Source organism: Mesocricetus auratus, unplaced genomic scaffold (genome assembly GCF_017639785.1).
Source record: "Mesocricetus auratus isolate SY011 unplaced genomic scaffold, BCM_Maur_2.0 Super-Scaffold_15014, whole genome shotgun sequence".
NCBI classification, from domain to species: Eukaryota; Metazoa; Chordata; class Mammalia; order Rodentia; family Cricetidae; genus Mesocricetus; species Mesocricetus auratus.
The window spans coordinates 27,171,612-27,185,578 of record NW_024429186.1 but is presented as its reverse complement, the minus strand read 5'-3'; the positions used below and the strand labels follow the sequence as shown (position 1 = coordinate 27,185,578).

Genomic DNA, 13,967 nt, shown 5'->3' with positions numbered 1-13,967 from the left:
ATGTATATATGTGTATGTGTGTACATGAGAAAATATAACCCATATTTAATAATATGAAGCTATCAATATTTTCACAAAGTCTTATCTAATTATTTCATGAAAGTGATTTAAATGAGCTATTTTTAATTGTATAGATGGTTTTGGAGTACAAATGAACACATGGAATGGGTTTCAAGACAGAGGTAATAGTGAAAAGAAGAGACAAATTAGATCTCACAACCAGCTAATTTATATACTCTAAGGTTCAATTTTCTCATATGTAAATCAGAAAAAATATCTCTGAATATCAAAAAAATCCACAGTGAATTTAGCTACTGTTTGCTGCACAGTGAAATAAAAATTACAAAAAATGCTTGCTACCTGTGATAACAACAATAGTTAGCAAGTATGTCCCTTTTCAGGATATAGGTTCCACTTTTAATGAATTAAAAGGCATAACTCTGAACTTGAAAAAAATTCTCCCAGAAAAATTTGTAGTGTTATGCTATTTATGATTTATTAAAGCTTGACTGAAGATTCAGAAAAGCTGTAGAGCTCAGGAAGTGGGACAAACACCTTTAATCCCAGTAGCCAGCAGCTAGGAGATGGTAGTATACATCTTTAATTCTAGAACTCAGGATTAAGAGATAGACAGATCTCTGAGTTCAAGGCTACCCAGGAATACATGAGATTGAATCATTCTAAAAGAGTAACAGAACTCATGCTTTTAATCCCAGCACTAGAGGGGTATAAAAGACAGAAGCAGGATCTTTAGTAGAGTAGAGGCATTCATTCTTCAGCCACACTGAGGAGAGGCAGCAGTTTGAGGCTTGGTGAAGAGCTCATGTGTGGATCAGCCCCTTCAGCATAAGCTAGAACTGAGAGCTAGTGGCAAGCTGCTTTGCTTTTCTAATATTCAGCTTGAAGCTTGAACCCCAGTATCAATCTCTGGGTATTTTATTTATTACTGTTAACAAAAATTTAATCTAAACATATGCTCATAATTGAGTCTATGCATGGTTAAGCTAGGCTTATAGACAATCACTAGACTTTGAGTAACAATAATAGACCTTCTGATAAGAGAACATGACTCCTGAACTGCACTCATGAACATTGTGTTCAATAAGAGCACTGTGGGGCAAGTGAGCTGTTACTGGAAGCCTAATGTCACAGGCTTATCCTGGTCTAAGATGGGCATCTGTTTCTCACCCATCCATCATTCATCTAAGTAACACTAGGACAGAGGGAAAAATAAGAATGATGGTAAAAGCATCTCCACACCAGGTCGTAAGAGGGTGAAGGGAAACAACACCATTCTGTTTGCTTGTGTCCTAAGCATCTGATGGGGCTTTAAACTGTAAATACAGTCACATAGTGAGAGAGAGTCAACACTTTAGTATAGAAGGAATACTTATTTTCTCCTATTTGCAACTGTCCAGCTTCAGGATGTGTCAACCCATTCTTGGATCACACTAAGAACGGTTCAGTTGCCGAATCAAAGACACCCATTAAATTTTGAGATCTGTATCATATCGGTTATTGCAACATATCCAAGCTATTGCTTGCTGACATTTACTACTCAGATGCACCATCAAATAATATACTATATTTAAGGAGAGCCTAAATATTATGTTAAGTCATATTTTTAGTAATTTTAAGGCCAATTTGAAACAAGAGGCTTCATGTTCATAACATGGACCTTGTATCACTTTCATTCTTAATCTTCTATTTGTATCTAGTGTTGATACTGTAACATGCTATAAATTGCTAAGGCTATACTTTACATTTGCATCCCCTAAAGGGGATGCAATGAATTCATGTGAAGAAATGAATTCCACACTTTTATGAACTTGATTTCACATGCCATGGGAGAGGAATAACTATGAAATATGATGTCTCTAAAACAGAAAGTATCTCATCTTCCTGTTGTCATTGGAATGTGTCACCCCTTTAATTCTTGGGGTTTTCTAAACTATTGTTACAGCATTAGAGGGAAAAAGTAAATTTCTAATAGTAAGATAAAAGTTTTGATTTTCCTATGTTATATTAATACAAAAGTTTGGTTATTTTCAGTCCTGACTTCACACATGTCAGTGAACTCTGGTAAGATGGTATTGCTAAAAGCCCCCAGTGTTTTTCAGAAGTTCCTCCATTCCCACAAGTTTCCTTGCACATCAGGAAGATGTCAAGTGTTCTAACTCAGACAAAAATAATGAAAGAGACAAGCCAGTCTTCCTCACTCTGAAGTCTTTGAAATCCTCTAGCAGGCTCAGTTTCTCAGGCACAGACTCCAGATGGTCTAAGGCCACTCGGGTACTCTAGGAAAAGAACAAAACAAAGCATAAGGGACTCAATCAAAAATTAATATTCTCAGAATCTAAATAGTGAAAACAAGACACACCACCAGCCGATCACACTATACATTTATAGCCAAATAAGAATAAATATTTTCAATAGATCTTTTAATTCAGGAGAATTATGTCCTTTCACAAAGTATATGAGATGCATTTTCAAACCTGATTCCTTTAAAAGGCTTCCTAGATAATTGCTTTCAACTGACATGCTATGAAATTTTCTATAGAGCATTTCATATTTGCATTAATTTACAGAAATTGCTTCAGTGAACACCAGAAATTAACCACCAGGTGATAGTCAGAAAAAGATGAGTTTGCAGTACGTTTCTATGGAGCACATTAGACATGTTGTCATTCGGAAGAAAAGAGTCCTCAACAATTATTTTTAGGAAAAAACAAAAATACAAAGCAGTTCGCAGAAAACAGAATAAATGTCTGAAATCAAACATCTGGGATGAAGGCGTAAGACTGCTGATTATAAACCAATAAGTTATTACAAAACCATCGAATAGCTGATTTTGTTACATCCACCAATGTAAATGTCAAGAGGGAATGATCTGGAAATTACCTCCTGGAGACTCAGTGGTTAGAGCAACCTTGAGCCAAAGATGGTACTAGTAACCGGAGTAAGCATTTGAATTGGAAATGAATTTTAATTTAACAAAACAAAATCAAAACCCTACAGTTGAAGTAAAACTCAGGGCATAAATCTTAGAGCTGCAGATACGCTAGTGATCACCATGTTTCACGTGATGTCTGACACCTTTCATGAACTGTGGGCTGGGAGTGTCACTAGACTTAGCAGTGAGCAAGTCATGTAGTCATCGGGCTTTCTATTGGATGGGTAGGTTCTGATTCATGGGCATAGAGTAAGTTTTTCCTTGAGAGGGGGTTCATCATGTTTCACTCAGTCTTCCCACTTGACCCCACTCTATTCTACAGGTTTTGTGCTGTGCTCTGTCTGGCGTCTCGCACTAGGGCCTCATCACCAAGGAAGTTTTTCCAGAGCATGTCCTTTATGTCTCCCACAGGCTCTGGGCACAGCAATGGATGGAAACAAGAAACTAATGGGATGTCTTTGTTCACCACACTTGCAATTCATTCCTTTCCATCTTCCACTCCTTCAGCAATTGTACTGATGAGTTCAATCAAAAGCCTAGCTGGAATTCTGCAGAGCGAATGATGCCTGCTTTCCATTGCGATTCCTTTGACAGACACATGGGTTTTGACTTTTTTGTTCTGAGTTCTATGTGACCTCTTCAGTGTCTTGTGACCTGGGAATGACAGCTGTCTTCTGCTTTTGTCATACACAAATCAGTGCTCCTATTTTCCATAAGCTTTTAGAGGGCAAATCAAATGCAGTCATCACTATTTTGCAGCTGCTGTTCCAAGTCAATAAAGTGTTCTTTCTCAGGGTCTATTTAAAAGATTTAATATTTTGTTCCTTCTGCTTAACATTTATATTATTGTTAGTTTTTCTGTTTCATGTACTTACTTAAACTGCCATACATTTTAAATGGCTTCACTTAATTTTTCAATGGGTTGGAAAGATTCATCAAGATGACAATTTCTTAATATAGGACACAACATGTAGGTTTCAGAGAGCAGGGAATTTTTTTTTATTTTGAGTCACTTTGTAAGTTATATTTACTTAAGTAATAAAATTAGAGATATTTAAGAACTATACTAGCTCTTGAAAATAAAACACAAAGCAAAGCTCTGATGACTATTTTAAGACAAAACGGTGCATTGAATGAAACCCTTTTCATGAGTAGATTCTAATAGACTTTCAGCACTAAAATTTTATTTCCTTTTTTTATAACCTCATGTTTTTTTCTCATTTGGGAGTGATCCTCTGAACCTGGGCTAGGCATTTAAAACTCATTTCTTTCTCAAATAAGCAAATAACCTCTATAAAACCTGAATAATTTTCAAACAACCAGGTGATTTTGTGACCTTCTTTATTTTATTTTTGCATGGTCCCATATCAGTTTATTATGACTGTGATTTTTTGGGTATATATTCGAATGACTGCATTATTGTGACATGCATGAAAAGTTTTCATCTCATTATTAAGCACAGTTATTTGAACATAAGTCCCTTTCCCTCATCTATGTCTCCATGAACTCTCTTCATATCTTCTCATAACTTATTTCAGTTGGGGTGTGTGTGTGTGTGAGTGTGCCTGTTAATTTTGCTTAATACTTTAAGGAGTGTGAATTCCTCACTAACAATCTATAGGCCACTTTTTCAAGTATATTTCTGTATATGGTAGCAGCAAATGATGTGATTAATTCAATTCTTTGAAACATATCAGATGTTCACAGACAGTTTTAAAAATGTTTCTCCCTAGGCAGGGTGGCACATGCCTGTAATTTCAGCTATCAGGAAATAGATGCAAGAAGACTTCAAATTCAAGACTGCTGGAACATCAAGTGAGTCCATTTCAAAAAGGAGGAAGCTTGCTTCTGAAAAGTTCTATAACAGTTATCATATTATCATAGTACTGTTTTAAACAACAGAGAATGCAACACACACACACACACACACACACACACACACACACACACACATTTCCAGTTTCCTGCAGGAAACTGTATAACTGTATTCCCATGGCCTAGGGACACTGGTTAATTCCAATCCTGTTTGGAAGCATAATGAAAGGGTAAATCAAAAAATATAATTTACCTGAAAATGCAAACCCGAGTTACAGTGTAATCTGCCATGCATTCCCCACACCACCATAAGCAGTGTGGACATATTACTGTAAATATAGTCTATAGATAGGCCATGAGGGACCAGAAAGTATAAGCAACAACTGACAATCACATAGTAGCAAAACCAGGATGTAAATTCCAGTAGCCTGAATGTAGAATGGGCAATGTTTTCACTACAAAAACACCCCCTCCACATTTATATAACAGTAAACTACCAAAGCATAGAAAGACCCAGAAGCTGTAACTGTGGCTACTTTATTTCCAACCCCTTTCTATCTATCAACAATTTTCAGCCAAGCTCTGAAGATATGTTCTTGATAGGACTGGTTTTTTGTTGTTGCTGCTGTTTTGTTTTCCAAGACAGGGTTTCTCTGTGTGGCTTTGGAGCCTGTCCTGGGACACATTCTGTAGACCAGGCTGGCCTTAAACTTACAGAGATCCACCTGCCTCTGCCTAAGCATCTTTTATGCTTAGGACTATGTATATCTAAACATATTTGCATATGCACAGCAGTCAGAAAGAGACACACACACAGACAAAGGAGTCTGGAAATCACAATGTGTGGGACTAGAGCACAGTCATTGGTTCACAAGACTTTCCTCAAATAAATGGTGACTGAACAAAAACAAATGAAGTTACTATGCTCTAAACAGTCTAATGAAGTCATGGATCTTTATTTAATGCCCAGAAAACAAAAGTCTGTTGCTGGATTTTATTTTCTCCTAAGAGTATAAGCAAGTGGCAGAAGAAACTGTCTGTGAGACCCTGTGGCTTGCCACTTACAGATGTGTTCACATGTCTGTCAACAAAGGCAAAGCACAAGCTGCCAACTTTACTCTTCCAAGGTTTCAACCCACATCAGACTCCTACAGAGCCAAGCAGTTTGAACTGGCCGACAGAACTATTCCCTTAGATCTTCCTTTGTTTCTGACCAGAAGGAAATTGAATAATATCATATGACAGCGTAAGTAGCATCAATTAGGAATTAAAGAAGAATGCATTACAAATCTTAGATCCTGCCTCCTGTGGAGAAAACTTATGAAACAAATTTGACCATAGGCTGTACATACTTGCCTTTGTAAAAATGCACATCTGTTTAATTTTATTAATATATAACATGTAACAAAATTTTCTCACACTGGTATTGAAATCATTATGTGTAGATGATAAAGGAGAATTTGTCTACATTTTTAAGACTGTGTATATTTCTGGCAGAACGTACATGTTAAATAAACAAGGTTATGAAGCAATTTATTTGGGTTCAAAAATGCAATTCTATTTCATTTGGAAAGAAATCTACTGCAAAACTTTCCTGACAAATGGCTGAATGGTGGTGAAAAGACCTGAGTAAACACGGTTCAAGGGGAGGAAGGGTGAACTCACATAAAGGATGGACTGTATGCCTTTCACTGATGCTGACTTGATCCAACACAGCTGGATTGGCATTAAAGGGCCCTGTCTTTATCCAAACTGTCTACCACTCTCTGGAACCAAACTGAACAGTAGCAGAGAACAGGCCTGCAAAGCCTCGTGCTGCTGCTAAATATCCTTCATGAGGCCTCCAAACACGAAAAGAATACTACATTTATACGCCAAGAGCAGGCCTGCAAAGCCTGGAGTTCTTGATGACATCCAGCAACAGGCCCAGAGAAGACAGCTACGTGGGCTCCTCCATTGCCAAAAGTCTCTGTATTACATTGGCCACTATAAACCTGGCCAAGATCCTGTGGCTGGAGAGGCCCTAGGCCCAAAGGAGAACCTACAACTGCTACTTTGTTAACTGGACACAGCACCAACCTGCCCTCTAGATACTTGTCCTTATAACCATAGATTAGTACAGCTCACACCCCTCATCAAAGAAGCTTCCTTTTGCAGTGAATTAAGGTTAGTTAATGCAAAGTCTCACAGCTAGTCAGAGAAAGGTTGACTGTACAGTGTTTAAATCTAAATGGGGCAATGGTATACGACTCCCTCTGCCCAAGGTGCAGAGAACATTGCAGAAGAGGTGAGTGTACAGATTCTAATGGTTAAAGGATGGGGAGGGGTGCTGTGAAATTGGGTCTTCTGGACATTGCAAGACCAGTGTACCTGTCAACTGACAACAGCTATGGATGACTGTACAAGACCCATACAAGATAAAGCCAATCAACATCTGGAAATGACAAGAGCAGCACATCTATGAACTGACAACAGCTGCGGGTGACTGTACAAGATCCACACAAGACAGAGCCATTCAACATTCCAGCACAGATACGGGAGAAGCTCATGATAACCCCTCAAGCTGAGGCGCTAATGGCAATTGATGGAAGTTGATGGAAGGAGGGGCAGTTTTCAGGAGGGGTGTTACCCCTAGATGGTTACCTGTGCAAACACAGGGAACACTATATACAGTGAGTTATAAAACAAACAAACAAAAACTCAGAAGATGACCTGAAATTGGGAGAAGAACATAGAGGAGGAGTCTGGGAGAAAATGAAGCAATGAATAAATGATCGTATACATGTTTGGAATTGTTAAAGAGTGAATTATTAGTTTACATAAGACACAGAGTTCTTTCCAAGCAGGTGGTTTGAAGTGTTGCATTTTTTTCCTGATGAGAAAACACTAAGAATGAGGTGAACGATGAGAACACAGGGACTAAATAAACATGTGTCTTTGTCTCTGTAAATTTGTTCTTGCCAGTCCCTTTTATGAAGAACATAGTTCTCTCTGTGCACTAAATAATATGTTTGACAAGGGAGGTGTGTAATGTATTTCTTCAACTACTGAAACTGAAATGTACTCACAAGGGAGGGAAACTGAGCACTAGGGAGGAGGCTGAAGTCACCTGCCCTTACTGAGGGGAAGCAAAGTTTCAGGAATGTTATTTAAAATACACATTTCCTTCATCTGTTATCTTCAGTTCTGTTAGGCCAAATTGTACTTCTGTTTATTTTAATTTTAGGAAAAGAAATCCTATGATATGTCACATGTCCCTTATCTGGGGCTTGAACTAGTCTTCCTTGTCTACAGCTGTGTCAGAACTAGCATCCTTTGACTATCATATAAGAACCTTTTGAAATCTATTAACTAGCAGACTGATATCTTCCACCACCTCAAAAGCTATGAATATTGCTTGACAGCATCTGAGGGGGTAGAAAGGCTCCTCCCATCTGGCTGCACCTGCCTCTCTAAAGTACCCACCAATGTATTTTAAACTTGCCTTGATTTACAACTTTGTCATTTAAAACTATGAAAATTCATGAAACTGCTCCCATGTTGGAATCAGCATTTCCAAGCACACAGGAAATAAGAAATGTATAGAGATCGTGTATATGCCCATCACCTCATCCTAATAGCATTGTTACATCTGCTATTTCACATATTAACCATTTTATCAATAGATACAATAGATGTAGTCTCTAATCCAATTTATATGGGTGTGCTCAAGAGTAAACTGACTGAGTACTTTAGTGTACACCAACCAGAAACTTTTTCATGCACACTTTAATTCCAGTGAAATAATAGAGTACGTATCCCCATGCTTGTGTATATACATTTATGTCTATATGTACATGTGTATGTGAAGGCCCGAGAGAAACTTTGAGTATTGGTCCTCAATTACTATTATTACTAGTAGGTTTTTGGTCTCCTGATAATAGATTTCTTTGCTGATTCTGTAAACCAGAACAAACCAAATAGAAGAAGTATACCAACAGGTTTATCTGAGCAAAGCAACTCCTGGGAGGGTTCTCCAGTCCCACAGATCAAGGCTAGAGAAACCACATACCCAAACTAAAGCAGGGAGATTATATAGGTTGTAGGCAAAGGGTGATGACATGTGCGCCACAAACTGGATTTGTGCCCAAGTGTGATCACAAGCTGAACACTTTTGGTGGGGACTACGACAGCTGGCAACTTTTTGGGAGGAAGATGTAGTAGCCGCATGTGTCATAGAAATGTACTGCCACTAGGCTATTACCCACCCCACACTCATCCTCTGAATGCATGGAGTTTGGGAGTATTCACGGAAGGCTAGAGGCCTGATAAACAACACAGAGGTTCTGAGTTCCCCCAGGGACCACTGGTGTGGAACTCTGTGAAAGATCTGGTGTGAACTCCCACGAGACCACAGGTGTCACCCCCGTGCTCCTGATTTGTCCCCAAATTCTCACACCTCAAATCATGGTTTGTGACATAAAGTTCTTAGGGTCTCACCTGTACATAAAATGTCTTCTGTACAAATAACACTTTTCTTCCTTTACAATGGCGTTCTATTTAAGGGACATGGTAAGATGCAGTGGAAATGAAACACTAGTTAGGAACCAGGAGACACAGTGGCTTATCTCAGTGTTGACAAAACCAGTTTATGAATCTGGGCAAAGTATTCAACCCACAGCCCACAGGCATTAGCTTTCAAATCTGAGCCCAAGAAGTTCAGATCTGAACATAGTAATGACCTTTGTTCCAGTCTTAGCTCATGATAAACATAAGTTCTTGCCGTGGTAGCTTGAGATCTGCAATTTTAAACGAAAAAGGCTACAAAGTGTGCGTGCGTGCGTGCGTGCGTGCGTGCGTGCGTGCGTGCGTGCGTGTGTGTGTGTGTGTGTGTGTGTGTGTGTGTGTGTGTGTTGTGGTTATGGTTATTCACTCCAAAGATAAAATGGGCAAAGCAACTCTCTGCAGCACCCGTGCAGCTGAAGACCATCACTGTGGTAGAAAAGGATATCGATAATCGTAAGACAAACAGATGTCAGTCTTTAACTCCAAATACTTGTCATTTTATATTCTTTAAAATGATGCTTCTAAAAGGAAACAAAAAAATCCACTCTTCCACTTTACAGCTGACCTAATCTAAATGCCGTGCTTCTAGTGCTACTGGCACAAATGTAAGTCCAGACTTGATTTCTCTCCCAAAAGCCACTGTGCTGTGATGACTTTGTGCACCGAGGCCCATCTGCCCAGAATGCTGTGTTTTTCCATATACAGAGCTTTAATTAGCTCCTGAGTGTCCTGAGGGATTTGCTGGGCCACCACTCCCTCTAACATGGCATTTAAAAGGCATGGGCTCTTAAGCCATCTGTCTAAGTTTAAATACTGGTTTAGTCACTTACTTGCTGTGAGTCCTTAGGGAAGTTCCTGATGCATGGGAATACTTGGGACTCTTCCCTCATTTATAAATAGAAATGATAAAAATAACTCACTCCTGCAGTGTCACGAGTAGCAAGTATATTAACAAGTAAGGGCACAGAGCAGGGCTTGCAGGTAGTAAGTAGGCAATAAACACTAGCTACAATTACAGTGATAACAGTAGTTATCATTTCCTGAACTTTCCCCTTAAAGTATGAGTTAGGAGCATGGGAATCTGATTCCTATGTGAATATATGTCTCCTGTCACATGCCAAATCAATTAATTATGTGTGTGTTTAAGTAGACAGTAAGTTCTCAAAGGAAGGCCAATGTCACATACATTTAGTGCTGAATACGAGCAAGTTTGATGTGATAATTGCATATCTGCACAAATGTAAAACTGACAATTTTCATTCTTATGAGGGTAAATAGCTCCATCAAGAAGATGAAGATATTTAGAAATATCGGTTAAAAATAAACGGCAAAATTATTTCTGAACTATAGAACTTAAAAGTTGTGCTTGAAGGATAGAGAATATTTCTAAATATACTTAAAACTCAAGTGAAAAAGATCCAACAGAAGGACACAGAGAGGTCAAGTTAAATAGTGTGGGCTGAGGTAAAAAGTACAGCGCAAGAACTGTATCTAACATATGGTGCAGGGACTGTGGATTTGAAGGGTAGCCTGCTTCGTATGCATGAGCAAGAGAGGGATTTAAACACACTGGCCAAGGATGGGGACACTGAAGAGGGCCTATACTGAGGAACGCTCATGGCTTTCCAGCCGAGCCTCCCGCAGGCTCCCTGATGCACACTGGAACATGCAGTCATATTTGGCATGTTCACATTTAACACGGAACAGAGGGTCCCCGTACTGAACAATGATACGGAATGACTATTTTTCTGGCGAGAATAATTCATTTCAAAACACCTGGGTGAAGTGAACATAACTAATCTGTGCTTTCAAAGTGAAGGGGTATTTCCTGTTTAAAAGGTGTTCTGTATTCTTAAGGAGGATGACAGAACACATTAATCGTGTTCTATTGCTCCACACACAGTATCTGGGTGTTGAAAGTGCTTCTGAACAGTTAATCCCCCACATGGATGACTTTCCTGGGACAGGCAGAGCAGATCTAAATAGAAATCAGGCAAGCTGTATCTCATTTTTATCATTGTAGCTTTGAGAATTATTTCACCAGTAACTGAGACAAACTCTATTTTTAATGCATGCTTTCATAATTAATCCTTTTTTGAACACTCAGAAATACTACCTTGGATTTTGTACAATACATCTCCCTGGTGACTGGTCAAAGCAGACAGAGCAAAGACCATCCAGTATATTTTCGAACCATCCAAATCCAACTAAACTTCCTCACAAGGAATTCTCACCAATAGAACACATTTGGTTCAAATAACACTTTGCTGCTAGAGTGATGGTTTATGGCAGGTATCTCCTCTCAGCAGCTGCCATGAAAAGTAAACGTTAGCATGTTTCACATGAGGTAGCCAGGCAGGACTCTAACTCAGCCAGGTGTCAAATGTTCAACCATTGGCTGAGAAACGTATACAATGAAAGCCAGTGGGCACAGAATAGTTTTGGGGATTATTTGGTGAGCAAATTCTTCTGACAATTGCCAGAACCAATTGTTTTTCTGAATCTGAAGTTGCTAACGTTTCTCTTTCTTCTTTCCAGATGAAAAGTCACACATTCATTCATCTGGGCAACAATTTAGTGCCATGGCATGGTAGCTGGTATGAAAAGAAGCTGTCTTATCAAAACATCTGAAATTCTGATCTTAGGGCCCCTCTCCTACTTCATGCTAACACTTCCAATCACAGGGAAGAAGTTCGGCAGTCTTTACTCAACATATTAAAAAGGAAAGTAGGCAACAAGGACGATAAAAACATGTAATTCATAGGAACTAGAGTGAATTCCATAGACACTTGCTATACAGACACTATTTAAAATATCACAATGTATATATATGTATATATATTATGTGCAATCATATCTATTTGCATCCCTGCACTAAACTTCACTTTACAAAACAGAAATACTGAAGTATTTAACAAAAAGAAACTGTTTGGACCATGGTGAGACAGAAAGACTATACACACACACACACACACACACACACACACACACACACAAACACACGTACTAGTTTACAATTTTTCATTTCCTGTTTTCTTTGTCCTACTAACTTGAAAATCCATAAGTATAAGGACTGGCTGCTTTTACAAACATTATATATTGTATAGAATAGACTTGAAATATTTAATCCTCAGGATTCTGAAGACAGGAAATCTAAGCTTGAGAAACTAACAGATTCCCAGTCCCGGTAAGGAAACAAACACCTTTCTGAAGACGGGAAATCTAAGCTCGAGAAACTAACAGATTTCCAGTCCCATTAAGGAAACACACACCTTTAATTCTGGAGGATATGCACATAACATCTATAACAGAAACTACCTTCACACACTATTCTTTGAATTAATAGCATTAATATGTAATAATTACTGAGTAAATGTATTTGAACTTGATTCTTAGCCATCTCTAATAACTACATACATATTTCAGTTTTTATATATTTTCCTGCTCCTACAGCCTATACTCCCAAGCATTAGCCAGAAGATGAAGCTGAGAAATTTGTTGATATCATTTCTAACAGGATGCAGACACAGGTTGTGTTTTTTAATATATATACTGCTACTCTCTTAAAGGGAATTCTAGGATTTAAAGAATGTATTGGAGATGTAAATAAGATACCTATTGATGAGTAAAAATGGGGTCTATTATATATAATACAGTATCACTAAAAGATGTTAGTTGCCATTTATACACCTTGAAAAACACAGAAGATCCATTTGTAAGAATAAAAACAATAAAAGCAGAAAAACATGAAATGGCTATTTGCTTCCACAATCTATAGTGATAATTTCCTTTTGTTAGATCTACAATATATTAGAATAATTAGAACAAATGGGCTTTAAATTCTTTGCATTTTAGTCTTTTGATGAACAAGTCAGAGTAGGAAAGGGGCAGGACAAATAACTAAGTAGGAATTTTAAAAAGAACTTAAACCTATGAAATATCCACTTGTTTTAGGAAGTGTCCTGGTCTGAAAGAAAATGCCCCCCAAAGGGAGTGGCACTATTTTCTAATGACCTTGTTGGAGGAAGTGTGTCACTATGGGGGTGAGTTTTCAGGTCTCATTTGCTCAAGCTTCCCTCAGTATGACTGCCAGTCTACTTCCTGTTGTGTGAGAGATGTAGGACTCTCAGCTCCAGCACCAAATCTGCCTTCAGGATGCTGCACTCCCCATCATGATGATAATAGGCTGAACCTTTGTAACTGTAAGCAAATGCAATGTACTGTTTTCTTGATAAGATTTGCTATGGTCATGACGTCTCTTCACTGCAATGAAAACGATAAGTCAGGAGGTATAAGGGCTGAAAAGCTTCCATTAATAAGCCTGGAAGATACTTGTCTTGCAAATAGTGGTTTCAGATTTTAACTACCTTTCTTGTGTGTTTTAATTAATCTTTACTACCAGGCCATTCTTCTTGGGGTTTTATCTTCAAAGTACATTGCTTTTAAAAACATAATCACTTGTAACGTTTTAAAAAATTGCTAATCAGAAAACATCCAAGAACATAAAATGACAACTGTGTAAACATGAGCAGATTCCCAGCACCCATGTTAAAAGCATGGCAGAGTGTGTCTGTAACTCTAGAACTGGAATAAGGTGGACACAGGCAGATGTGGAGACTTGGGGACAGCTAGTCTAACCAAAATGAACTCCGAA

General features: G+C 38.4%; 1 protein-coding gene across 9 annotated transcripts in view; it reads right to left on the bottom strand.

The window, feature by feature from the left end:
• Cep128 (centrosomal protein 128) overlaps positions 1 to 13,967 on the bottom strand; it is a 345,498-nt gene that overhangs the window by 24,704 nt on the left and 306,827 nt on the right. For all 9 annotated transcript variants that reach the window (XM_040742677.1, XM_040742676.1, XM_040742670.1 and 6 more), the window contains one exon: positions 2,220 to 2,297. In XM_040742677.1, coding sequence (XP_040598611.1) covers positions 2,220 to 2,297 — 78 coding nt within the window. The remainder of the gene's footprint in view (positions 1 to 2,219; positions 2,298 to 13,967) is intronic.